Source organism: Brienomyrus brachyistius, chromosome 18 (genome assembly GCF_023856365.1).
Source record: "Brienomyrus brachyistius isolate T26 chromosome 18, BBRACH_0.4, whole genome shotgun sequence".
NCBI lineage: Eukaryota > Metazoa > Chordata > Actinopteri > Osteoglossiformes > Mormyridae > Brienomyrus > Brienomyrus brachyistius.
This window is the reverse complement of record NC_064550.1, coordinates 12,316,578-12,343,822: the sequence shown is the minus strand read 5'-3', so window position 1 is coordinate 12,343,822 and position 27,245 is coordinate 12,316,578. Positions and strand designations below refer to the sequence as shown.

General features: G+C 45.6%; 1 protein-coding gene across 2 annotated transcripts; it reads right to left on the bottom strand.

The window, feature by feature from the left end:
- Window positions 1-861: 861 nt before the first annotated feature.
- On the bottom strand, window positions 862-21,433 carry caln2 (calneuron 2). Of its 2 annotated transcripts, none has more exons than XM_048983437.1 (6): window positions 20,691-21,433; window positions 15,183-15,307; window positions 12,609-12,752; window positions 11,646-11,758; window positions 2,234-2,390; window positions 862-997 (listed from the first exon to the last, which is right to left on the bottom strand). In XM_048983437.1, the coding sequence occupies exons 2-6, from the start codon at window positions 15,298-15,300 to the stop codon at window positions 870-872; spliced, it is 660 nt and encodes a 219-aa protein (XP_048839394.1). In that variant the 5' UTR covers window positions 15,301-15,307; window positions 20,691-21,433; the 3' UTR covers window positions 862-869. The 2 variants fall into 2 exon arrangements, with proteins under 2 accessions (XP_048839394.1, XP_048839393.1); XM_048983436.1 differs by lacking the exon at window positions 20,691-21,433 and adding an exon at window positions 19,626-19,824.
- Between the last annotated feature and the right edge of the window lie 5,812 nt (window positions 21,434-27,245).

Here is a 27,245-nt window from a genome sequence, read left to right as displayed (position 1 = left end):
ATCTGGTCACTAAGGCTAAGTATCATTCTCAGACGGTTTGGGTTGGTACCGTGTGCCGGGCCTGGACCACTTGAATTATAAGCGCGATCACTAAACCGAGCTTTGACTGAGCTGACGGCAGAGCTGACGTGGGAGCACAGCATCCACTGACATTTATCAAACATTTGCAAAATGCCTGGAGAGAGTGAGGCTGCTATCTGGCGCCACCTGCTGGGGATCAGGCATGCTGTCCGCGTGCGCGTGATGCTTGGAAAATGAATGCTATAGAAAACGCATTGCTCGTGGCCCTGAGTCACACGCACAAACATTCACGCACACTCACCACACACGCACAGACCTGCACTTCTGATGTCAATCACTCATGTAAACACCTTCCATATTCCATGTATATTTTCTGACATGTACTTATAAATTACGGCCAAGGGGTCTAAGACGCCGTCCCCTCTGGAAGACTAAGAAAACCCAAAATCACAGCCTGGATCAGAAGACGCCAGCATGTTCCTCATCTTGTTGCACTGTGAGGCAGGACTAAGCGGCGTGTCCTCAGCCTGAAGCGTGTTCCTCGCTTGTGTGACAGTAGTATGCCCAGGCTATCAGGGCTCCTGTACATTATTGCGTTAAGAAAACTGCTCCCATCAGAGCAAAAGGCAGCCCTTGCGATGTCCCCCAAAGACAGGGGCCCACACCTGTGCCCCTGATAACATTCCCCCCCCCCCCAAATAAAACACAAGATCCTTTTATTTTTCCCTTTTGAAGATTTTTTTTTGTCTCGGTCTACTAATAATGTTCCTTCAAAAACAGGAAGTGACCTCACTGGCTGGGATCTTCCGCTTGCCAAGTGTGCCCCCCCCCCCACCCCAATCCGGTGGTCACTCCATACCATTCCTCAGCATTTGGTTGGCGGCGATGAGCATGACGCTGATGATGAAGGCCATCGCGAAGGCACAGATGAGGCTCTTCCTCACACACGTCTGTCGGTTCTTCTTCTTAGGGTGAACTGAATTTAGTCGGGGGGGGGTATAATGGGGGGGGGGGGGAGGAGAGAAGAGAGGGTCACTCTGGAGAGAATAGAAAAGCCCCCTTTAAAAGGCAGCCACGCTGTGTGCTGCCTCGACCTTTACCTGACCTTTATTTTGTCCTCTGTCCCAAGAGTCGAGTCGAGTGAAAGCAAAGGGCATTTCACTATAGAGGACGGCTCCAACCCGCACAAACCTTTTCAGCACGGAACCCGGACGTAGCTGCCTGCAGAGACTGCCATCTGACACCCTGTTGCTCCCAGACAAACCAAGAAGTGCCCTTTTGAGTCTCCAAAGAACCATTTGTACAGCATATATATTTTTTTAATTAGCTGTTGGCCTGCTCATCCATGCCTAAAGACACATCATTAATTAATCGAGGCTGTTCCTGTGATGGTAATTTCTGCTGACAGGCATCCTGTAAGTCCCTCTTTGGGGCTCTGAGCTGGTTCCAACTGGCCACAGCTTTACATTCTCTACAGGAACTCCCGAGAGACCTTGATTTGCCATCTTCAACCTGTGCTATTTCTGTAAACATTCAGAAGGGTGGGAAGTTTGCTTTTTTTGCTGTGGTTGATACTGATCTTCATACACAGCATAGAAATTGTACCCAGGGGCGCTGTTAGAGATTTTGGGCCCCATGAAAGCAAACCATGTTGGGCCCTCAACCCACTCATGGGAGTTTTACTGGTCTGGATTGGGGGCTTGTGGGAGTTTTACTTACTCAAAAATGTCCTGAGGGTAGAAGGAAAAATGATTGGTTCAGGGAGACTGTGGAGGAGGTGGGTCCAAGCAACTACAGGAGGCAGGACCAACCAGATGTCTTGGTCCCACCTCCTCTAGTTGCTTGGACCCACCTCCTCTACATTCTGATTGCGTATCTCTCTGAACCAATCATTTTCCCTTCTGCCCTCAGAAGATTTTTGTGTAAGTAAAACTCCCACAAGCCCCCAAATCAGACTAATCCAATTATGTACCAAATTTAGAGCCCCTGTCAGTCAAGAGCCTTTGGAATGGTTCGTAACCCCTTCACCTCTGTTTCCCCTTACAGCACACCTGGCTGCATCCGTTCATTCATCTAGTTATTTTAGTGGAGGAATTCAGGTGACTGTCTGGGATTAAAACCAGCAAGCTTCAGGCCATAAAGGTACATACATGTACATTAGTGGTCTTACAGATAACGGAAAGGTCTGCGAAGAACCAGAGTGCTGTCTCACCTCCTTCGAAATCGGCCTGGCAGCCTCCTGCATTGTCCTTCAGGCTCTCCTCCTCTGTCATGATGATGTTTTCAATGTCCTTCATAGTCAGATGGTCCCGGAAGGCATGGAACAAAACATGCTTCAGCTCCTCCAGCGTCAGACGTTGCATGTCAAACTGGGGGTCGGGGGGGGGGGGAGGGGGGGGTTACAGATCAGAACAGGTCAAAGCTTTTTTTTTTTTTTTTAACAGAAATCAGAAGTGCAAACACTGCTTCAGTGTCCTGGCAGCCTGTAAATCTACATAGTTTTTCTCATGATAAATTGTACCTCTACCTGCCCTGCATCCTCCTGCCCCCCCTAAACAACCATGATGTTATTAGTATCTGCCTCCGATTGGTCAATGAAAAAAATCCTTCATCAGAATATTCAGAACACCCTGTGATGCTCCCACATAACGCATTCTGACTGGTTGGTTTTGCTGTCACTCTGCACTACAGGGAGGGCATTGTGCTGGGCTCAGGGAATCCCCTGGGAGTGAGTGAGCTCACTGTATCTGCCACATCACCGTGTCACATCAGCCACGAAAGGAGGCTTTCAGTCAAATAGTTCATGCAAAAAAATATAAGAAAATAAAATCGGGGATGCAAAGAACCCTAGCAATACATTTTACAACTTGTCCTTTTTTTAAAACGTTTTCTTTATTATTATAAAAATGCAATGGCTCAAATGGCACAAATCTCCTAGGAGATGGGTGAGGGGCTCATGACCCCATTTCACTAATATGGGGGGGTGATCGTTAGGTTTCAAGATTGAGGGTCCCCGTGGTAAATTTATCACAATTGAGCAGTAGCACTTATGGTTGCAATGTAATTTTTTTCACGTTTTTAAATTTTTAGAGCCATACACTGGTAATCATCTCATGACCCCCAGACGGCTTGTGGCCCCCACTTTGGGAACCACTGTACTGGGACATTCAGAAGACACCCGTGATCGACCCCCAATAGTATATACTCACATTCATTCATCTTCCCAAACTGCTCAACATTGTCAAATACAATTACATATCATTTGTCCCTTAAATAATAATATATCTTTTCAGTTTAACACAATATTTCAGGATGACTTCTACGAGTAATGAGGAACTAAATTTCTTATTCTCATAATTTATAATTCATGCACTCATAATCGCAAGACAATTGATCTTAACGGCCTTGTGACTCAAATGCTAAAACTGAATGGGTGGATGTAAAGCCTGTGAAGGTTTATGTCTGTCCAAGCTGAGAATCATTATCTCAATACTGGGCACTGAAACTAGTCTGCATGGCTTTGGGGTGAGGGGGGGTGTTACTGGGGCGAGGGCTCATTTCAGGAAATAATCACAGGCAAACGGCCACTGTACTCCAGCATCCCAGTAAGGACTGGTCCAGTAACACCAGACCACACTCACCGACGTCAGCACTGCCGCTCTTTTGTCTCCGAAAGTCATTATCGTCTCTCCACTCTGCGCGTAATGAAGTTGATTCGGCGTCCCTCGAAAGGCATTGCATAACCCCGCGCTGCCTCCCTGAGATGTTTTTCTCCATTTCTTTTATTTTTTTTTGTCCCAGGTGATTTTCCCCCAGATGGAAATGACAAATGACGACTTGCGGTGAGGGACGCTCTATAGCCGCCCCCACAGTTCTAGAAAACAGGCGTGTGTGTGTGTGTGTGTGTCTGTGGGTGGGGGAGGGGTGAAACTCAGGGCAGCGTGGCTCCCGGGATGAGAGCCGAGGAACATAAAGGAGGACGGAAGAGGCGTCAGGGGTTGGAACCTCCGTACGGCATCTTACTCCATAAAAATCCCATTTTACACTCCGCTCTCTCACCGTTGTTTTTGATCTCTCACTCTGTCATGATGAGGGAAACAGATGCACACTTAGGCAGAGGCTGCAGTGCGGAGCGGGAACGAGCGACGGTGGAAATCCGCACGGCACCGATCGCGCTGTACGACGGAAGGCCTGGTTCTTATGTTCCCGAAGGCCGACGTGATTGAGCCACGCTACCATGACTTTGGTGAAGACGAGCATAAAAACCCCAAATTACCTATCATCCTCTTGACACGCATCCCACACTTGAATGCGTTGAAAATCAATGGCGCAGGAATAGGAATGATCTGAGACCAATGGTATGGTCGGCCATTTTTATCAGATGCTTTTATCCAAAGATCAGAAGGCAGCGTCAGACAGTGCCTGGCGCAACTGGGGATAGGGGTCTCGCTCAGGGGCTCAACAGTAAAACCACTCTGCAAACCATGGGTTTAAACCAGCAACCTTCTGGATCACAAGTGTCGTGCCCTAACTATCTAGCCATGTGGTACATGACAGTAACCGTAAAAAAGCCACCAACCTCGCTCAGTGACCTCACCACCTATGAAGCAGGTGCACTCGAGTGTGCTTGGGGTAATTATACCGCCACGGGACCGGGGGGGGGGAGCGAGGCTGAGAGGGGTTCAAGGACAGGGAATCGGGGCCAGCGACACACATGTGCTGGTTGAAAGACCCCAGCAACACATGGAGAAATAACAGGTATTCTGGGGAACGAAAGTAATGGACGGGTTGTCAGCAACCAGAGAGGTAGATGACTCAGAAGGAGAGGGAGAGAGGGACTAGAGAAGGTGGTGTGGCTTTGATGGAGTCATCGCCCGGAGATGCTCAGTAACTTGCCGTGAGACTAACTGAGCCTCGATAAGGTTCCTGTCGAGGTCTTTCTTACCTGTCCGGGACTGTAAGCCTGCTGGCTCCAACAGAAATCTGTGATCTTCAACTCCTCCGAGCCTGCGCTTTTTCATGTGAAGGGGCTCCTAAGCTTCTGCTCAAAAACCCATTCGCTCCCGTCCCCCCTCTCCTGTCACAAGTCCACATAGAATGCTTGGATCTTACATCTTGTGTTTGGTCGAATTTGAATGTCTCAGCTATAATGGTCTCCACCTTAAAACGACAAATACCATTACAAAGTTATACACCTCTGGAAAAAATTAAGAGACCACAGCGAAATTTCTCAATTTATGGGATACGCCTGAGTAAAATATACATTTTTTTGCAAACTCCAGCCTGGCTTTACCCTGCTTCTCTGTAATGAAGGGCTTCTTTCTTGCATTATGGGACTTCAGTCCTGCTTCTAGGAGCCTGTTATGTATTGTCCTACAGTGCACTTCACACCACTTAATGTTTTCCATTATTTTATGAGGCACTGCTGGATAAGTTGATGGTCATCTCTGGCATTAGAAAGTTGCTTCTGCCCTCTACTTGGTTGGTTTTTGGTTGTTCCCAGTGTCTCCTGCTTCACTATTTTCTTGTGTACTGCTGTCTTAGGAACTTTGAGCCTGGAAGCAGCCTGCCGCTCAGTGTAGCCTTCTGCCAGCAGAACTGGGATTAAACCAGGATTGGAACATGCAGACTCTTAAAAAATACAGAGTGGTCTCTTATTTTTTTACAGAGCTGTGGAAATGTAGGAAAAACTTAGCTTCTTGAAAAGTCCTTTGGTTTACAAGGAAACTGAACTTTCACTTGACTATTAGTCTTTCGGATCGGCTGCACACTAGACTATTTCCATATCATCTGAAAATGTCTGGTCATTCATTGATTTATTACTCTATTCCAGTGTTTCCCAATCTGGTCCTCAAGGACCCATAGACAGTCCAAGTTTTTGCTCCCGCGAGCTAGGAAGCAAAAATGTGAACTGTCTGGCAGGGAGCTGGGAGGGAACAAAAACATGGACTGACTGTGGGTCCCTGAAAAGCAGATTGGGAAACACTGCTCTATTCTTTGGGAGCACCGATCTGGATGGGGAAGATTCCACAACACTGCCAGGGAATTACTCTGTAGCCAGAGTTCATGGTGTTTGAATAGCATCTGCAATCATGTCTCCCTCACAGTAAATGTGTGGCCATGTCTTACTTTGACTCTTGGTATTGTTTTGCAAGCGTGAGATAGTTGCGTTCTGTAGCTAAATGGTCACTTTATGTAGATTTGTATATTTTCATTTGAATTGCAGTTAATGTGTAATATTCCTACCCGGTGCATAAATTATGTTCTGATTAATCCGTGTTTGTCTGAAATTGCTGTCTAGTAATTTCCTAGGTAGTGGTGATACCACAATCCCTGGAAAGAATTAGCAGATGCACAACACATTACTGTATAAGCACAGGGCGTTACAGTCCAATGACTTTCTGACTAATGGCTTCGGTCATTTACACTGGAGGTGAACAGCAATGTCACATTATAGTGATAAACTGCCCGGCAGCCTCTCAGGTGAATCAATCAGTCATACTAAAATTGTGATTAAATGAGCAAACACACTGACGTTATGCCAGCATGTAGCTGCCCTGCAGTCTGAGAACCGAGATCATACTGGTTTAATGTGCCAGTGGATATTCCTTGATCGTCTGGAAGTGACTCCAGTGAGACGTCACTTTCTAGAATGAACAATTTTAGTTACAAGGAATGATCAATGATCAGAGTGAAAGTAAATGAACCAGGTATCCCTCAAAGAGGGAAGGGAAGGAGAGCCTTCGGGGTTAGACCCAAAGATCTCAGCTACAATGGACTATGTCTTATCGAAGTGCAACAGACCCTGGACAAGCAAGGGAGGTTAGGTCTGTGTGACTCAGGGGTGCATGGGGGGGGTTCTTAAGAGTCTGTGAGGGGGCGGCTGGTCAGGTGAGCTCAGGGCTTTGGGATTTGGGCGTTTGGACTCCACAAAGTCTCCTGAGCTGATGTTCCTACCACCTCTTTCAGTTCATCTCTCCAAGGTGAAGGGAGCCCGTCCCTAGCCTGTGATTTTTATTCTATCCGAGTTTTATGCCATTACGAGAAAATCTGCCTGCCAGTTTAATTGTGATTTAACACAATCATCTGTGGCGCTTAACCTTTTCAAGAACATGCTGAATGGTCTGTCACATTCCGAATGAAAGACCCACAGGATCCATGGAAAGATGACCTTGCTTTCCGATCATGACCCCCGACCTGCAACCAAAGCTATATTACCACAGGTCCACATGGGCCTCATACATCACCAGTCAAAAGATTCTGCACACGCTGACATTATCTACTAGTTACTCTCTTAACATTTCCTAAAAAACACTCGATATTCCTTGCTAAAGAAATTTGCAGTAAGTTCATAATTTAAGAAAATGTCATATCTTTGATACATCAAAGTAACCTCCACTTGGAGTTATAACAGCGAGAAAATGTGAGGCGTTCTCTCTACAAGGGATGTTAAATATTGCTCTGTTTTGTGGGATGAATTAGGATGTCAACAGAGTGTCAGACATGCACTGTTACATACTCTGTCCATGTTATAAAGGAAACCTGTTTTATTTGACATATTTTCATTTATTCAATTCATTCAATTTTCCAAAGCTTAAGAAGAATAAAAATTCAGCAGTTTATGAAATAAATGGAAAAGTGGTAAAAACCTATAGTGTGTGAAAACTTTTGACTGGTGGTGTATTGCAGGTCCTGCAGGATGACACACAGTGACCAAGAACCTACTGGGAAGAGCCCAATGCTGATATCTCCATTCTGATATTTCTGACATCAGCTGGCTACTGGGGTGACCAGTGGCATGACCCTAAAAAGGAGGACTAAGGTGTAAAAGAGGGCACCCGTGAAAAAGCTGTTGAGCAGGAGGGGGTGGAATCTATATCACGCACATACTACGGAAGGCAAGGACTGTATATTAATTGTGATATTCACTTTATTTTCTAGAGAGAACAACATAAAAAATTGCATGCAAGCATGGCCATTCTTGTGTGTGCTAGGGGGTTGAAGAGAGTAGCGCTAGTTGTTGATGGGGAGGCAGATATGAGGAGGGAAAAAGGGGGACAAGGGGGCTACAGGGGAGACACCCAACAGCAGTCTGAACAGAGGGTGGGAAAACCGGACTGTCAGGATGAAAGTGGTCACCCTACTGGTTACTGATCTCTCACCGCTGATCTCACACAGCTGATCTTTCTGAATTCCTATCACCACCAATCTTTGCTGTCGATCTCTGAACTCCTGAGCTATTCCTTCAGGAAAAGATGACGGGCAGCTCCTGAGTTAACCGCAAATCGGGAAAAGCAAGGTGTGGCGCTGGCCTTTGTCTGACCAGTGAGTAGCGAATCGAGCAAAGACAGCCTGCCAGGAGGAGGGGAGCCATTGATCAGCAGTGAGTAGTGTGCCGGAGCTCTCATTCGTATGCAGGCCATGTTCGATAAAAGAATATTACTCAGGCTTCTGCGTCTCTCGTTCTCGCAGCCAGCCGCCCCCACATCTCCGAAACGCCATCCGCTCCCGCTGGCCGCCAGACACCTACAAAAGCCGGGCGTCGTCAACAGTCTCTGCGTCGCGGGATCGATGAGTCACCCCAGGACTTGACCCTAGCCCTCCACATCCCATAATTTCCTCTCCTCGCAAGCGTTATTCTTTTGTTTGTTAGTATATTTGTTCTGTGAAAGCTGATGTCTGGAGCGACTTGACGACTGCTCGTGATCCTTCACGGTTTCCTGTGCGCTGCACGTGGGGGTGTGGCTCAGCGGGTTAGAACGCAGTGCCTGTGATCGGAAGGTCATCGGCTCAAATCTCAGAGTCGACAGAATGATTTCACCCTTGGGCCCTTGAACGAGGCCCTTAACCACCGGCAACACTAGGAATTGACCGAACCTGCTTTCAGCTGTAGGCTGTTTCAATAAAAGCATGCGCTAAAAACAATAAATTGCAGTTGTATGCAGTGGGAATAGTTTGCTGTCATAAGTCCAAGTTACACACTGGATTCAGGGCCACTTATAGTTACAGGATCAGCATCTCAGTTAGAAGAGAACCACGACTGTTCCTTCACAATACGTAACAAGATCCTGGTCAAGACCTCCAATGGTGCAAAAACAATTACCAGCCTCAGCTCCTGCTGTCCCTGGCCACCTACCCGCAAGACAGAATGCAATTATTGGCATAATTAGGGTGTGATACGGATGGCTTCCAGGAAACACATAGCAGGTGCTCGTGTGAGACAACCTGACCTCCATGAGATTCCCGGCACACGATTCCATTCCCCAAGTTCCTAAACCTGGGACTGGAATCATTCGGCTCTCATAAACATCGGTGACTGGATTTGCAGGAATCCACGCGGACCAGAAACTGAATCTACGGGAAAGCCAGATATTTGGCACCAACGCTGCGGGAAAAAAAAAAAAAAACAAGTTTCGACAGCCTCGCAGATAAATGAATGTGGTGGTCAAGCCTGTCACTGCATAGGAACATTCAGGCATTTTAACAGACAGCCACACGCGTACACTGCCATCGCATCAAGAGGGGAACGATGTCTTTGTTATGCATACGTTACACATGGCCATTTCAAAGACACGGGAGACGGGTCAGATCTGTCTTTCAGCAGTGGTTTGATGTTAGCCATATACATCTGTACATATGCTATACATGACTTTTTTTGTAATCTTTCCCCTTTTTTTCCTGTGTGCCTGTTCTGTGCACGAACATTGAGAGCAACGGAACAAAAACAAAGCCAAATTCCTTTTATGTGTAAACATACTTGGCCATTAAAGGTGACTCGGATTCTGATCTGTTTCAGACCTAAGTGTGGCTGTACTAGTGTGTGTCTATAACAGCTTGGGAAGGGAGGGCTGCTTCTCCCTGCTACATATAAATCCCTCACTCTACCTCCACCAGGCGTGAATTATGGGCCCAACACTGGTCGTGACCACAATCACTGGTAAAAGATGCTAATGATTAATATCTTATAATGTCCAAGGAGTTTAGCCTCCGTTATATTAATTCTGAGCCCATTTCCCATCAGCATTCCAAACCAACAGTTAATCTCAGACGCTCACGCTGGACTATTAAAGCTGATCGATTATAAACTGCACCTTCATAATGCAGTCATTACGCACTCATACAACATTCAGTGCACCTTCATAATGCACTCATACAACATTCATAAGCAGCATGTAAGTATACCTTAACAGCTAGGATATACATTGATAACAAACATTATATCACTATACGATCACAACGTGTGTTGTTATCAGCCAAAAAGGCGAGATTGTGACTGGAATTATGTTTTAAACGTTGTACACTTGTGTGTGGAGGTTCATTTTCACGTGCCTTCCAGAATTCACAGGCATCACTTTGATCTGCGTTCCGGAGAAACGATCATTACGGTGTTTGTTTAGCTTTTCGTTCCTATTGGTCTCATTATGCAAATATGGTCTGTTTTCATGCACGATTTACCAGACAATAAGGGCCCGAATCGGATCTCGCTTTTGCGCGGCGGCAATCTGCAAGCGCTCGCGGCTCCTGAATACCTTGATATGCCAACTCGCCGTACCCCGCAGCCACGCTCACCGGGCCGGGAACTCAGGCCTCCCTTACATTCCTCTCATATTCATCTTATTGTAACAGCTGATTAAGCTCTTAATGAACGTCTTCAGTGCCCATAATGATGAGCCAGATCAGTACTGGGTTCTGTGATTCAGTATCACATGTGTCAATGCTTTAACTCACAAAGTATTTCTTTGACAAAACAAACTGACGTGACTCTTTAAATCCCCGTCACTGTTCCCTAAAACTTCATCTCAAACTACACAATATTATTATCATTATTTATTTCCAGCAGTGCAAATAATAACAGTGGCAGCTTCGATATTGCGTGAATATGGATTACAGAGCATTGGTATGAGGCTGGGTTTAGGTGATCACTCATGTTACCAAGGTGATTTACCACAGGCCCCGTCCCTATAAATTACTGAGAGAAATGCAGTTTGGAAGCCCACATTGGATTGGATTATCGATCAGCTGCTTGATAGTCATGTCAGGGTTACATCGTGTCAGCCATGTGGATTCAAGGACAGGATTGTTTACGTGAGTCCAAGGCGTGTCATCTTAGACTGCAGTTCAGAAGTGTTTTTGTTAAGTTAATTTGAAAATGCCCTTTGAGTTCGATTTCCTAAAGGCAGTGTTTCCCACCCCGGTCCTCAGGGTCTCCCAAACAGTCCATGTTTTTTCTCCCCGGAGAGAAGGGGAGGGGTCTCTGAGGACTGGATTGGGACCATTGCCTTAAGGAGGCTTGAACTCCATCCACCCATCCATCCATCCATCTATCTTCTATACGGAATCTACGGGTGCAAGGCAGAGAATAACACAGGAGGGGCACTAACCCATCTCAGGGCACACACACACACACCCTATTAACCTTGAACACATTTTACGTTTTACGTGGTTATTAATTTTTTTGCTTTATTAACCATGTGATCATCAACCTCTACCCACGTCCAGCTCACTAGCCCTGAGAATCTTCTGTGTACCCTCTATGTACTTCGAAATGCCAGAGAGCCAATCCGGAGAAAGGCTTGGAGACCCCCCCCCCCCCCCCCCCCCGATTCTCACCCCGAGGATCCTACCTGCCAGAAAATGCTGTCTATGGTGTTGCCTAGGAAACCTTCCCGTGTCCCTGATGATAGCAATTTCGGCCCCAGAATGGTCACAAACTCATCGAAGTCCACCTGGCCGTCCCCTGGGATGAGGAGATGATGTCACGAACACATTACGCTACATTGCGATCACGTTCTGCACGTTTTCACAGCAGACAGCCTGCCTCCAGGGCATTAAAGGTAGACACGCAGACACATTCAGTGAATAATCAAACACTCATGCTCTCATTCGGTGTGAACTTCATATGGACTCTCACTGAGAATGATGAGAGGGACATTCTACCGAAATACGGCCCCTCAGAGACGGATTGGTCTGCTGATGTATTCAAGACATAGAGTCACAAATGCACTTTTATGAGATCCATCTCCGTCAGGGACAGAAAACAGGCACCAAGGCCTCTGCAGACCATGAAAGACCCGGACCATCGAGAATCTCACAGATGGTGTGTTGCTGTGCGTTTGCCTGATCGAAGCAGTTCTAGGAATATGGCCAATTACAGTAACAAAACTTTAATAATATTTATGCAGTATAACTCACGGCAGAGAGAGGCTGCCTGAGAAGATGTATGGGTTCACAACGAATCCACTCTGGCACCAAGCTGTTCTCTTTTGACTGATACTTATTACAACAGCCCATCAGTGGGGATTTGACCCAGCGCAGCCAGCACCAACTGAGCATTAACTGTTTCGGCAACACTTTTTCAAGAAACTGCTGTCCACAACAACCAATCCCCCAAAAAAATACTGTTTACAAGCCAATGCCGAACCAGCTCCTGTTTATGGCAGCCAATCATTTGTGTCTCCGCTCCTCTCTGGCAGCCACACCTCTTTAAATTAGCACGATCCAGATAGGCTTCAGAAAAAAGGCAACTGCAAATGACAATCCTGCAGGAGCTCAGGTACCTTGTGAGAGGGAGTGTTTGAGAGACTCACCGTCCATGTCTAGCCTCTGCATGATGATGGCCAGTTCCACCTCGCTGGGCATGTACCCCAGCGATCGCATGGCCATTCCCAGCTCCTGTTTGGAGATGAACCCATTGCCATCGCGATCCAGCACGCGGAATGCTTCACGAATTTCTGTGGGACAGTATCGCAAACAGAACCTCTGTCAAAAGGGTATTACACAGTATCAGAGAGAAACTAAAATTAATTCCCGTTCGATTCCAACCTTGTTAAAGTTAATTCATCTTCGGTTCGTTCAGTAAACACATTCATGTTCCTAACAACTTCATCCAGTCCAGCTGCCCTCCACGGATGTTATTGCGTCTGGTGGTGCAGATTTGTATTCTTGTAACACTCTGTATAAAGTGCCTTGACAGGAAGCAGCCTCACCTTGAGAAGTCACATGACAGTTTGAGGATTTCCGAGTTTTTCTTCCTCGTTAAAGGTACAACAACAACACCCCGGTGGAAGGCGGGCGAGGTGGCAGGTAAGATCGAGCACGACGGGGAACACGGCCCCGAGACTCTCCTCCAAATTCAGGTTTATATTCAGCGATACCCAGAAGCGCCACGCTTGCTATAATAACAAACTGGCTCCTAAACTGATACTGACTACATCCAGACACCAGTTCCTATTCCGAATTAAACACCTTGAGCGGATTATGCAAAGCACCCGAACAGAATGCTATGATCGCGAGGATGACTTAGAGACACCCGGGCGAGCTGGAGCTTCTCCCCTTTCCAAAACGTGAGGGTTGTTGACTTCACCGTGATCTGTTTATGAAATCCCCGGTTCCTCCAGCCAAAATGCATAAAGAAACAACCAAGTGAAGCCCAGCCAGCTGTACTGCCGATACCCGCTGGTCTCCCCCAGTCATCTCTGACTGCTCGTGGCGCTGCACATATTAAGTCTGAATCACTTACAGCCACCAAGGAAGGTATCCCATGAGCCCCTTGGTGTATCCCATGAGCTCCTTGGTGTATCCCATGAGCTCCTTGGTGTATCCCATGAGCCCCTTGGTGTATCCCATGAGCCCCTTGGTGTATCCCATGAGCCCCTTGGTGCTCTTTCATAGACCAGGTATGTGAGATATTAATAAGATGCATGTTCCTTCAAGGTCTTTGAGATTCAAATGAAGCGATGAGTCGAGAGGAGGGGAGTTTAAGATAGGAAACCAGAGACATTAATTCACTTATTTGATCTTTTCATCCAAAGCACTTTACAGTAAATGGAAATGCAACAAATTATACATACTCCCTAGAATTTGAACCCACAACCTTGGCATCGCTAACATAACGCTGTACTTACTGAGCCACAGAAGGCACTACGGAGCAGAAACACCATGATTCTTTATCTGTTGCATTCGTGTTGCGGTGCCTTGAGTGTTTTTTTTTTTTATTTCTGTTGTTGCGCTATAGTCAATGTCCAATGGCATGATATCCTTTGTCTGTCATTGGACCGGTAAATTCCCCATCAATTATTCATCCATGCTGTGCTCTACAACATACCACCCATTCCTCTCTTCATTCAAGGAGTATTTGTTCGCCAGTAAGACTGTCTCAGTTATCACCCACCCCAGAGACCTACCTGAATAGCAATATGTTTGTATGATTTGGGAATTTCTTATCCATGTATAGAGTTTGTTTGGTTATCCTGTTCCCTGTGTTGTTCTATAATTGTATACATGCCGCTGTGATTGGTTTTGTTCTCATTCCCATCTTTGCATCTGACTCACTGTGCAACAGAATTAGGACCTAGACTTGACTTAGACACTAAGTTCTTGCTGTGTGCTGATTGGTCAGTCTCCTACAATCATGCATGTGTCACTAATATTAATGTGAAGCAGCTGGAAGAGTCTTTCAATCAAGGAAATCAGTAAAGCACAAGAAGAGTTAAACGATTTAGCTAAGTGTGTGAAGTTTTAAAGTAGTTTGTAAAACCTGAATTAGCTCATAGGTCCTGACATGGATTGGATGGTCACCATAAACAGGGTGGCCTCACATTTGGTATCAGATAAGCCCAAATACATAATATTATGCCATATTTATATCAGCTATAGCCTTTGCATGTCTTACAGGCTCGTTTCCAGATTGTAGATTGCCTCTACAGGCACAAAGTGTGTGTGTAAAATGTAACAGCGCACACACACAATCTACTTAAGTCCCAGGGAGTCAGAGAACACTCTAACGAAAAGGCCGTCAGCTTTTTCGCTAGGGAACGCGGGATGTGTGGGCGCTAAATATCACTGAACGCGTACTGTACAGTCAACCTATTTAGGATCCATCATTCACATGATAACAAGGCAGTTAAATCAGAGTGGAGAACACATTCCCGTCACTCTGCATGGGAAATGTCATTTTCAAGGTCTTTGAAGTTAACCCTTTAAGTGAAACTTTGAGTTTATTTCAGGCCGAGCTTACTAAAGTATCACCTTCTCGCCATATTCTGACGACCTTTTTCTTAACATACATTGTTCTAAGCTCATTTTACAGGGGACTGGGATCATTTCCAAAGAAACGGAACTGTGAGTCACAACGGGCGACAAGAGGGTCGGGTTGCACTCACCGCCCAGCTCCTCGGCCGAGATGTTGGCCAGCTGGTCGCTGTCGCTGCCTTCGGACAGGGAGCTGCTCAGGTAGTGGCCCTTGTAGAGCAGCCCGGCCGTGACGTGGTGGAGGGGCATGGCTTCCCTGCGGGAAGGGGGCGGAGCCTCAGAAAAGCGTCACAATCCAGCCAACTCATATCACCGAGGTGGTCAAATAAAAGTCACCGAAGTAAATACAGAAAAGCCACTCAGGTAAGCACATAAATACTACGGTAACACATCTTGTGCAATGGATTTCTGCTGCATCTGCAGCCATAGGTATAAACCTTCAGCAGCTTCAGTGCTTCTGCATCTCATTCCCCTATGTTGGGGTGAACTAATGGGTCTCACTCTGTCTCATGGGATTACACCAGTCAGCCAAAAAATGCTGCGAAACATCGCAGGACCTCACATGCGGGGCTTTCATCTCATACTGTGGCCATTAACCATCAGAAGTAAGACCAAAAGGAGAACAACAAGCATTTTCTGTATATACCTGACGGGATGAACCATCAAGTGGTTCTAGCGGAACACAAAATCTATTCTGGAATCTAATGGGATACTCATCGGCAGTCTAACTGCTCTACAGCCGCAATGCACTGTGGGAAGGTTCTCTCGAGAGACACATAACCTGTCCTTCACCATTCCCAAGGGTGCTCTGGACATTCTCGGCAATCACCAGTGTATATACACCACCTTTCCAAGAGACCACCCATCTCTGAGATCTCAAAACTTGCGAGTTCATTCACTTACTGTAAATCTGTAGGGTGTGGAGTGGGGGGGGGGGGGGGCATGGGAAACTGGTGCCATTGTTCAGTACTGATAAAGATTAACGGCTGCCGATTTTGTAATCAAAACGTCCGATTTTGAGATACATTTTCTAGAGCTGCTCTGCTGATTTTTTCTGGCGTCTTGCCCAACCGTAGTTGATGATCGGGATAGAACACAGTGGTCCGATGCTTTTATTGACGTCCCATCAGTCTGTATCAGGGCCGTTACGCACCTCAGTCGTAGTACCTTTTTCTTCTTGGAAGCTGGGAACTGTTCCATCGCATTCCTCGGAGATTACTATATGTTTGATGCCTGCGTTCGGTGCCTCCCTCCTCAAAAACCCGGATGGAGGCATCACGCTGAGCTTCTCTCTGCATGTGAAGTGCGTCCAGATGCACAGAGATGCTCATCCATGTGTGCCAAGGCGGTCCAGGCTGTCAGAAGATTTATGGACACTTCCTGGAGCTGTTCAAGTTAAGTGCCTTGCTTAAGGGTTCAACAACAGTGCAATCCACATGGGATCTCGTTGGCGTGACCTTCCCCTGACACATTCAGTTCGACACCCAATTTCTGCACTTTCACATGCAGAATTATGGGTATGACCTTCACCCAGGAGAATGGAACCTTGCTGGATTCAATTACTGCAGTGGCAACATAGGATGTGGGTAGCTGGTGAGGGTAATGTTCATTGGCTGTTTCAGAGCAGCTGCTGACTAATGGTGGAGTAATGTTACCTCTTCACAGTTTACTGGTTTGCCACTATAGGCATGTATACTACTGGATATTTACAAGATTTGATCAAGTTAAGCATTGTTCTCAAGGGTACTTTCACGTGTATCCTTGATTCCTCTTTTGGAACTTGAGCCTGCATTCTTTCGGTCATGAGCCCCCATTCCTTAAATACCAATGGTTGCAGAACAAAGTCAAACAATGTGCCAAACTAGGAACCAAATACCACAAGTTCTGCTGAATTTGTCACAATCCACCTGACCACAGGCCCATAAAATGCTCTACCTGACGAACAATCTAGAACATATAAACAAAAATATACATGCACCTCCACAAAAACAAACGTTTGCTTTCACTCTACCTGAAGAACAATCTCGAACATATAAACAAAAATATACATACACCTCCACAAAACCAAACGTTTGCTTTCACTCTACCTGACGAACAATCTAGAACATATAAACAAAAATGTTCATACACCTCCACAAAACCAAACGTTTGCTTTCACTCTACCTGACGAACAATCTAGAACATATAAACAAAAATGTTCATACACCTCCACAAAAACAAACGTTTGCTTTCACTCTACCTGACGAACAATCTAGAACATATAAACAAAAATATACATACACCTCCACAAAAAACAAACATTTGCTTTCATTCAACAAAGCTGCCAGTACTTAAGCAATTCCAGTCGCCATCAAATTTAGATGAAACTGCAAACCAACCAATGGTTTCTGCCATAAAAATTGTATCTGCATTGCTGACACTAATAAGAGTTGTTGCGTATTCTTATTGGTGGGGAGACCAATCTGTGACTAAGCTGACAGCTCTGACATTGTTTCATGGGAGATCGCCAACTCATTTTACACCATGTGAACTTTCGTTTCACACCCACTCTGAGGCATTTTAAATGGCCTGCCTGGGGCCAGCTCACAGTCACTGCTGCAAACATAGGTAACAAAGTCAGCCTTGCAGAATTTGTGCTTACCTAGGAGGTGCCCATTCTGATTGGTCTGAAGGGATACCACTGTCAAGCCACTCTGTCTGCACGGTCACATGACTCCTACACCCCCAGAGCCCAAAAGCTCATAATCACTGCACACTCCTATTCCAGTGAGGACACCAGCCTTATCACTTTCCAGGTCAGTATATTTCCATCCATCCATCCATTTTCCAAACCGCTTATCCTACTGGGTTGCGGGGGTTCCGGAGCGTATCCCGGAAGCAATGGGCACAAGGCAGGGAACAACCCAGGACGGGGGGCCAGCCCATCGCAGGGCACACTCACACACCATTCACACACACACACAGACACCTATGGGCAATTTAGCAACTCCAATTAGCCTCAGCATGTTTTTGGACTGTGGGGGGAAACCGGAGTACCCGGAGGAAACCCCATGACAACATGGGGAGAACATGCAAACTCCACACACATGTGACCCAGGCAGAGACTCGAACCTGGATCCCCGAGGTGTGAGGCAACAGTGCTAACCACTGCATCACCATGACGCCCCGACAGTATATTTCCTACTATATATTTATTGAGCAGATGCTATTGTCCAAAGCAACCAGGGTCAGACAGTGTGCCTGGAGGAGTCGGACATCAAGCTTTGCCCAAGAACGTGGCAATGACATCACTCTGCCAGTGACAGGATTTTAACCTGTCTACCTTCTAACCACAAACACAGAGTCCTTCAATGGTGCGACACAGAACAACCAGAGCTGTCTATCACCTACAGGCTTCTGCTGTTCATAGGGCTCCATTGATAAGGGTTTATGTGGGATAAACTAAAGGAATCTCCAGCCTTTTACTTCGATCAGAGGGGAGGAGCCAAAGAGTACCAAGGGGTGGAGCGACAAGAGGCTGGATCAGAGGTCAGGTGACTTTTGACATTCACGTTTGCAAGTATCTACGATCTGCAAGAGCCTTAACTCTGAGATCACACTCTGTAGTTCCTGTTCATAAAAATCAAGCAATGCGGAATATAATATCAAACTAAAAAAATAATCCTACGTGTTGACTTCAAATTTGCATTTGTATTTAAATGTAGAAATATGCAACTTTATAATAGATCAATCAGGAATAGCCTATACGCACATTTTCATGAATTCATTTAAAAATGTCTGTATTTCTAAAGCAATGTATTATACGTTTCTAAAAGGGCAGAAATATGAAAATTAAATCGGCACTGACGGATGCCCCGCAATAGAAGAGTCTTGTTTCGGTATACAGAAAACATATATTTTCGATGTCATATACTTCATAATAATTAGGGAAAAAATGCTTCGTATACTGGCATATATATTCGCAATTTCTGAGTAAGCGACTTAAATACCAAATTATTCTTTCACGTATCCACCCCCACATATGCACAGAGCAAAGTGCAGCCTTTTTTCATAAACGTTTAAAGAAAGGGCTTAGCCGAAATAAGCCGTCCAGCTTCCACACAGACCCAATCCCTCAAACAAACAAACAAACAAACACACACACACACACACGTTCGGAATCCATGAAACCCAAACCGCACACCTTTTCTGCAGTTCCCACAAGCGAGTTGATCTGAACCACGGGAGACCGCGGGTTCGGCTTCGATCCACGTCCTTTCCCCTAAATCCTTTTTAACTAAAAAGTCACCCCATATCGAAAAAAAACACACATATAAACACCCAAGGGTTCGGTTTTAATCCTGCTACTATTTTCTCAAAACGTCATAAAAAGCATAAAGTGGTGCGGTCAATAATGAAAAAAAATAATAATTATAAAGGTGCATGGTAAACGCCATGTCACCCAAACGCACTCCACTGTGCCTCGTCCTGTCTTAAATTGATGAAAATTTTAAAAGTCCCCGACAACTGGCAGACTGCTCTAAGGCGGTAAGTCACAGAGCCCGTCCATAGTCCCGCTGCCCGCTGTCCCTCACCCGTAATCCGTGGGCTGCTGCAGCTCGGTGGGCTCCGTCTGACTCCCCATCGCCTCCTTCGGAGTGCCCGGTTCCTCTTCCTCCGGCCGCTCCATCTCCGCTGGACGTGTGACCTCCATAATCCCCCCTCCCCACCCCACGGTGGCTCAGCCTGAGTGCCGCGGGAGTTCGGGCTTCTCCCAGGACAACGGCATCGGGGGGTCCAGACACCGTCTCTTAATATTTCAGCAGCATCTCACTTGTGGCCGTGCCCCCACCACGTGGAGGACGGGGCTGGTTTAAACATCTCTTGGACGAACCATCGCCCCTCCTCCGTGCAGCCACGGGGCGTCGTTCCCCCCCCAGCAAATGAACTGATACATTCACACCGCCTCGCCAACCTTTTCCCACCTAATGCCCCTCCAGGCATCGGTAAAGAGGGGCCGAAAAGCATACAGGATTTACCCGTTAAATGACCCGCACGTTCATTTTAATCATCATTTCCGTGAAACTCCGAATGATCATCTTGGAGATTATGACAAAGTAAAAACGCTGTATTTTTTTACATGCATCATAAAGTTGGGTTAGGAAGGCGACAAAATAAACATGAATGAAAATGATTTATTCACAAGACATACGATCTTACGGTCCGACATTTCAGTTTTAACAGGAATTGATGGAGCATTCGCCGCACACATACACTGGCCAGATTTCCGAGGGCACACCAGCAACAATGTCATAGCAAATAAACGCCTAATAATAATACGGATAAATGATTAATAAATAAAAGGCCAAAGTTATCTACGTACTGTGGTTAAAAAAACCGCTAATGATGGTAGGCTATAAAAACACAAGCGCGTTAATCCACGCACAGAGGCGTCATTGATCTTTTCGCCCTCCCTGCTGCTCATGAAACGTTGACTAGGGGGTATATTTTAATAACAACAGGTGAATTTCAGAGACACGTGAAACGCTGAAATACTACACACTCATGCTGGGAGATGGTGAGCCCGTCCGGCATTTGGCACGGTAATATCCGATCTTTATAGAGATGATTTAAACTGAACATCCACTTTCATGACTTACCTTTAAATCGCTTCGGCTCCGCTTAGATCCGACGCCAAAATGCAAGGGATCAAGTCTGCTTTACGCGCCTATATGAACCTCTCAGTTGTACCATATAAGTGTGGAAAAAAAGCCAAATTCAGTGCTTTGGTTCTTGATCCATTGCAACAACAGTGGTCGGCAACCCCATTTAAAAGCCCCAAACACTGTCGTGGCCATCAAACTCAGCTCACGTCTTCAATTCCTCTTCTTCTCCTTCGCCATCTCTCTTCTTCAGGCTGATATGAATAAGGCTCAGATTTAATTTGAAAAGGTATTCGGACAGGTATGCTCTTTTTAACCCGCCCCTCTCTGTAGTGCAGTGGCTGTAGCGCCGCGATGTAACACTGTCCTTATAACCAGCACTGAAATTAATACAAACGAGATCACCAACAGCTGCTGACTTCTATATCATGTCGGTTTTTACTACCGGGAGCGAAAGGCAGGAAACAGGTAAAAGTAATTTCTGTCCTTATTGCTGTCGACCTGTAAATAATGTCTTCCTACCGGCAATAACTCGTGTATTGTAAAGATGCGACAGCAGTGAAATCGTCTGCTCTGATTTCTTTGACAGGTCTGGGGTAACTGCATAATAAACGGCAAGCACTGGACACAACAGGTGCAATAAATATTCAGCCATATTTAGTATTTTTACCTATAGAAAAGTGCGGATGGGCGAAAATAATTTCACCATACGCCCTTGAATTTCGGCAACACGCTACGAAGAACAATTCGTTACGGTTCACTACCACTAGCGCTCAAATCTTGTTATAGTCAAAGATCCGCAGAGCATGCTATTTCGTTTTTAAATACAGGCCTATGAGCTGTTTCGCTGTTCCCTCCAGCGGCAGTCCAGCATCTCACCGGGATAACGATTTTAATACATACAACCAACACAAATAATACAATATATAACTATCAGTTAAGTGCTGAATGTATATTTCTAACTGTGAATATAAATATAGCATACATTTTGACAGTTCGAGATGCAAAGCTTTGAGGAGAAATTAAATCTATTTTCTAAAACAGGATGAAATCCAGGTGACCTGAAGATAATCTGACCTTTCCCCGTGATTATAGAGGCCGAACTGAACATTAATAGCTGATTAAATAATCAGTCCATCCATCTTCAAACCGCTTGTTCTGGTCAGGGTCACCTGGAGTCTATCCCAAGCAGCACAGGACACAAGGCCAGACTATGGGGCACAAATACACACACACTAACAATCAAACATTACGGGCAAATTAGAGACGTCAGCCCACTGCATCTTTGGACTGCAGAAGAAAAAGGGAATTCCCAGAGAAAATCCACATGACCTGGGGGGGGGGGGGGGACATGCAAAATCTACACACAGAACAGAGATGAGAATCAAATCCCCAACGCCAAAGGTGTGAGGAAAAAGCGCTTGCCCCGGAGCCACTATGCTGCAGTACTTATACAGCATTATTAATATTAATTACATGCTAGCAGCATGTGAACTAACTAAGGATATGACTGTTGATAAATCACATTAAAAGAGCTGCAGTGAAGATATCATTTCTATCACCCCGGGTGGCGAGCAGCAGGTGAAAGTGAGTGAATATGGCTAAACATGGAACATTATATTAGAATGGTGGAGTTTTATGATATTGCGGGGATGTGTTACCCACCGCACAGCATGCTGAGCTGACCCTTACCCAAAGAGCAGTCTTGGGTTCAACCACAAAACCTACAATCCCTGGAAAACCATTAACCAAGGGTCCAGGAAACGCACAGGAGATTGTGACCACTGCCAAATTTTAGGCGCGATGGTCGAGTTCACTGGCAAGACCCACGGTTAATAATCATCGTGCTGTTTTTTTTTTTAACTCGTTCAATTAGAAGATCATCCCTTAGATGTGAACCAGCAGCCTGAGTGTGACTGAGCCGCTTTTAACCTTCGCTGTAGTCTTTCGCTCTGTTCGGGCTGAGATGAATGGGCTGCATTTTTAAATATTATGCATTTATACCACTAAGCGTTGAGTGCAGCTATTCCCGTTAAGGACTGACTCAAGGGCACAGCCACTGGCTGCTCTCAGGCCTCAGATGCTTACGGTCTTTATTCCCAGAACTTATAAACAATCCAGTGTGCTGCATCTGGGCGCACAGATGAGTGCAGGCTTTAGGTTTAGGGTTTAATGAGGCTGTCAGACCGTCACAAAGCTGAACGATTCCTCTGAAGTCAGACACAGAGGTCTAACCTGCGCTCAGGTTGGAGCTACACACCTTCATTTCCATTTGCGTCTCCTTGAGCGGAGAGTCAGGGACACAGAGGTCCATGACTTTCATACAGAGAACTCTGACATTCGAACGGCAGACTTTGAACCTCGCGCGGGGATGAGACTGCGAGTGTCTCCCTTTGGGGGTTTAATAATGTTCATCTTGCTTTTATGATTCATGATCACCCAATGATGAAGCAGGCAGCAGGATATGTGTGGAGGTGAAGACGTAAAACATTTGATGGAAAAGAATTAGATTTAGATCTCAGTAGGGTTCTGATACTGAATATTCAGCAGCATAAAATTTGGGAGTATTTTGTGTGGGTTAGGGGCTATGCTAAGAAAATAAATAGCAATGCCTTCTTCCCAGTACAATGGAATTTGCATCCATAGTGAAAATTAATCTTTCCTCTGGAGTTTTATTACCTCTGGAAATTTCAGCAGTTAATGGGGAATTCTGTCTCACGCCTGCTGCCATCACCCTGCCTGCTGCTGGAATTTACTTAATTAAAGTAGGTAATTGGATTAGAACCCGGATCCCATTTGTCTAAATCAGTCGCAGAGGATTTTAGTCAACTACCATGAAGGACCACTGGCCCGCTCTGTGTTATACACCCAATGACAGCAGGAGGGCAAAAGAATTTTAAGCTCATCTTTGCCAAATACTCACACTCTGTGATGGAAATATATATATTTTTAAATAACAGCTTTTAGATTTATATTCAGATGCACTTTTTGATGATTTTGCAGCTGCATGCATATTGCACTCCTCCAGTCCTCCTAGGAGTCATATCCCTCATCCAGTGCTGATCAACAGTTTAGGTGACATAGGCGGACGCAGAGGGCACCATCTTCTGAAGGGAGTGACGACTTATCAAGACAGTCTCATTATGTGTCCAGGGAGGGCTTGAAGCTTGCATAGGGCTCCACATGAGCTCTGACTGGCATCGCCGACATCAGCCATGCACTGGAAAGGTAATGGCATGCGAAATGAAGTCCAATAGTGACCCCAGAGTACTACTTTTATCGCCACCAGGTGGTGATATGCAGTGCTGCATAGGTACTCACACCTGTCAAAGTCATAGATGAAAAAATAATTAATAAAAACCTTCAAAATTTCACTTATAGAAGATTAAAACAAACCTCACACTTTGTTTTCAGACTGAGCTCCTGGCTTTAATTTAGTGTATTCTGTTCTCATACCAACCTGTGCCCTTGCCTTAATTAGCCTAATTAGTACTTTTGTTGTCTGTATTCTGGAGCAGTACATCGCCAGGGGTGTGGGTCTGATTCTCAGCTACTGCTGTGTGTGCAGTGCACGGTGTATGTTGTGGGTCTGATTCTCATCTATTGCTGTGTGTGCAGTGCACTGTGCATGTTGTGGGTCTGATTCTCAGCTACTGCTGTGTGTGCAGTGCACGGTGTATGTTGTGGGTCTGATTCTCAGCTACTGCTGTGTGCGCAGTGCACTTTGCATGTTGTGGGGCTGATTCTCAGCTACTGCTGTGTGCGCAGTGCACTTTGCATGTTGTGTGTCTGATTGTCAGCTACTGCTTTGTGTGTGCAGTGCACTGTGCATGTTTTCCCTGTATTTGCACTGGATTTTTTTTCAAAAGCATGCAGATAAAATGAATTGATAACTTAAAAAGGTCCGACAGGGTTTTGCAGATTAGAGAGTCCTGTTGTCAGGATACCGGGACAACAGCACAGAAATACACCCCCCGGCCCCAGGCTACACCCAACTATACAAGGACAATGATAAGCCAATAAGATATGAGCAATGTGCAGTACAAGAAAAATGCACTGAACTCACAAGAGAGCTGTTAGTTGACTTTTCAGTAAATCGCTTTGCTTTTGAACTGGGCTGAGAAGGCATGCCAGTCTGCTGGGTTTAAATGCTAATTCATTTAATAGCATAATTGCCTAAGGGCGTTTCTCTAATTCATCATTTCACTCTTATTGACTCTTAGTGATTAATTTCCTCATAATTTATCCCCATATTCACCTTTTATTTGTATCTTTCTGAACATAAGTGAAACACAGTCAGACCTTCTCTGTTTTTCGGCCCTGACGGGAGAGCCTCTGTAAACTGTTCAGAAAAGCACCTTGCGCTCCCAAGTCTTCACTTACTCTCGTTTGCCTTAAATTAAATTCCATTTTAGCTGTAGCTCACTGCGAATCTGACAGGCTCTTTTGTGCGCCGAAAGTGCACCCTTCATATGGAATCGAGGGAGCAGGCTGCCAACCTCAGAGATAGTAACCAGAAGCTAAACAAAATTACGAATAGTGAGAACTTTTCGCATCCTCTCATAGGTAATTGGAATGGTTGCCAAAAGCACAACCCTCAGGGTATCAGAGGAGAGGCTGCTGTTGTCACGGTTCCAAAGGAAAGAAATTGCGGTTTTTTCATCATACTTCCTGGTCTTAGTGCTTGTATTGGCAGTTCCATTCTTCGTAGGGGTATAACGAAAACGATTCAATTCATCTGGTCCAACTGTACACAGGATGGCTGCATTTCAAAACCCCAAATCGGGATTTAGAACCAGTGAAGCGGCTTCAAATTGATGTCGTAAAACTATTACCGTGTATTACTGTGAAAATGCGGTGTATTTCTGCATAAGTTCTTACAATCACCTTAAGTTACCAAGGATTTCAAAAGATTTTTTGCGGTGCATAATAAATATAGTGATTGTTTTGAAAAAAGAAATGCTTCCAATCAGGTCCTGTTGAAGCTTTGCTGAATCAAAGTATATTGAACTGTTAGATATTTAACTGCATTTTTTGTACTGTATTTTAGATTGTCACCTGCAAGGGAGAGATACGTGCTGCTACTAACCATGTGAAAACTGTCTTATTTGGATATGACCAATGTATAGTACAGCATTCAGTCATTATTTTAATGCTGGGTAAATGTTATTAATGTTGAATTAAAAGTGCCAAAAATCACTGGTACTAGTGTGGGATCGCCTGGGTTTGAATTGAAAACCAATAGGACTAGTGTATGGTCACTAAGCCTAATGTAACAACCAATGAAACTAGAAAGACCAGGCGAACTTCTCTTCTAGTGTAGAAAGTGTGAGCTCAGTGAGGAAGTGAAGCACCTGTACACACATACTCGGCTCTGGTTGGTTCTTTGCCAGACGGACACTTACCTCACAGGCCATGTGACCTATAACTGAGCTGAACATTTGTTCTTATTGTACATAACTGCTGGATTCCAAAGATGACATGGGCACCCAAAGAGACTTGACGATGGGGAGACATTTTCGGCTGGCCACTGGAGGACGTGTCCGCGGCAGGCACCGGCACAGCGTCCGGGAAAACGAAAAACCCGTACAGCAACCGGAAGGAGCCATGATGAGCTCAGTCTCTTTCTGGAGTCTGCATGGGCTGCCGCCACCAAAACAGCCCCGCTGAGCAGCTGAGGAGCTGCAAGGTTTTTCATCTCTGTTGGGAGGAACTGTGTCCCGAGAGCGCTCTCACGAGGACGTTCCGCATGTAACTACGCAGCGAGGAGAGTCTATTCGTCCTGAGGAGGTAATTAGGGTGAAATGAGAAGACAGGAGACCCATTTGTGCCAGTTAGCTATACAAGACTTTTCGGCCATTAAATAAATCACTAACAAATCTCCGCAACCAAGAGGTCTCCGTAATCTCCCAGCTTCCAGGCTTTTTAGATGATATATATTCTTTTATATGAGAAGCAGCCAATCAGATCCTGCATTTGCTTGGCCACCACAAACGCAGATTCCCATTGGTGTTTGTACGAACATTTCTCCTCCATCCAATAGAACTGGCCTGTTCGTTAATGACAGCAGCAGTACCAATACAAACACAGCTGCAGGTGGATACAGTTGAATCTTTTGGGGGGGGGGGGGGGGGGGCACTCTGAAAACACTGCCAAGGCTGACGGACGACAGGAAATCTGAAAGACCATGAACCTAAAAGGTGACAGAACATTAGTCAGCCCGGACAGCCTATGCTGATCATAGCAATGGTGGCAGGGGGGTGTCACAGGTGCACAGCCTTGTGATACAGATGGCAGTTCAACATAAAAACAGGCAGTTAGTCATACGATGTGAGATCGTTCGATGTATCATAGGTTATCGTGAGAAATGAGCCGTGCGACGCTGATAGCCACGGACCGGCTTCCGCCAGCGCGAGCTCCGTTAGCGAATCACAGACTCAGCATTTGTGATCCCAGGAAACGCGGCGATTCCAACAGATTCCCACGGCGCTCAGCATCAGGGCCTCACACCCTCGTGACTCACTGTTTTGGGTTTAAAAGCACCACCCCCAC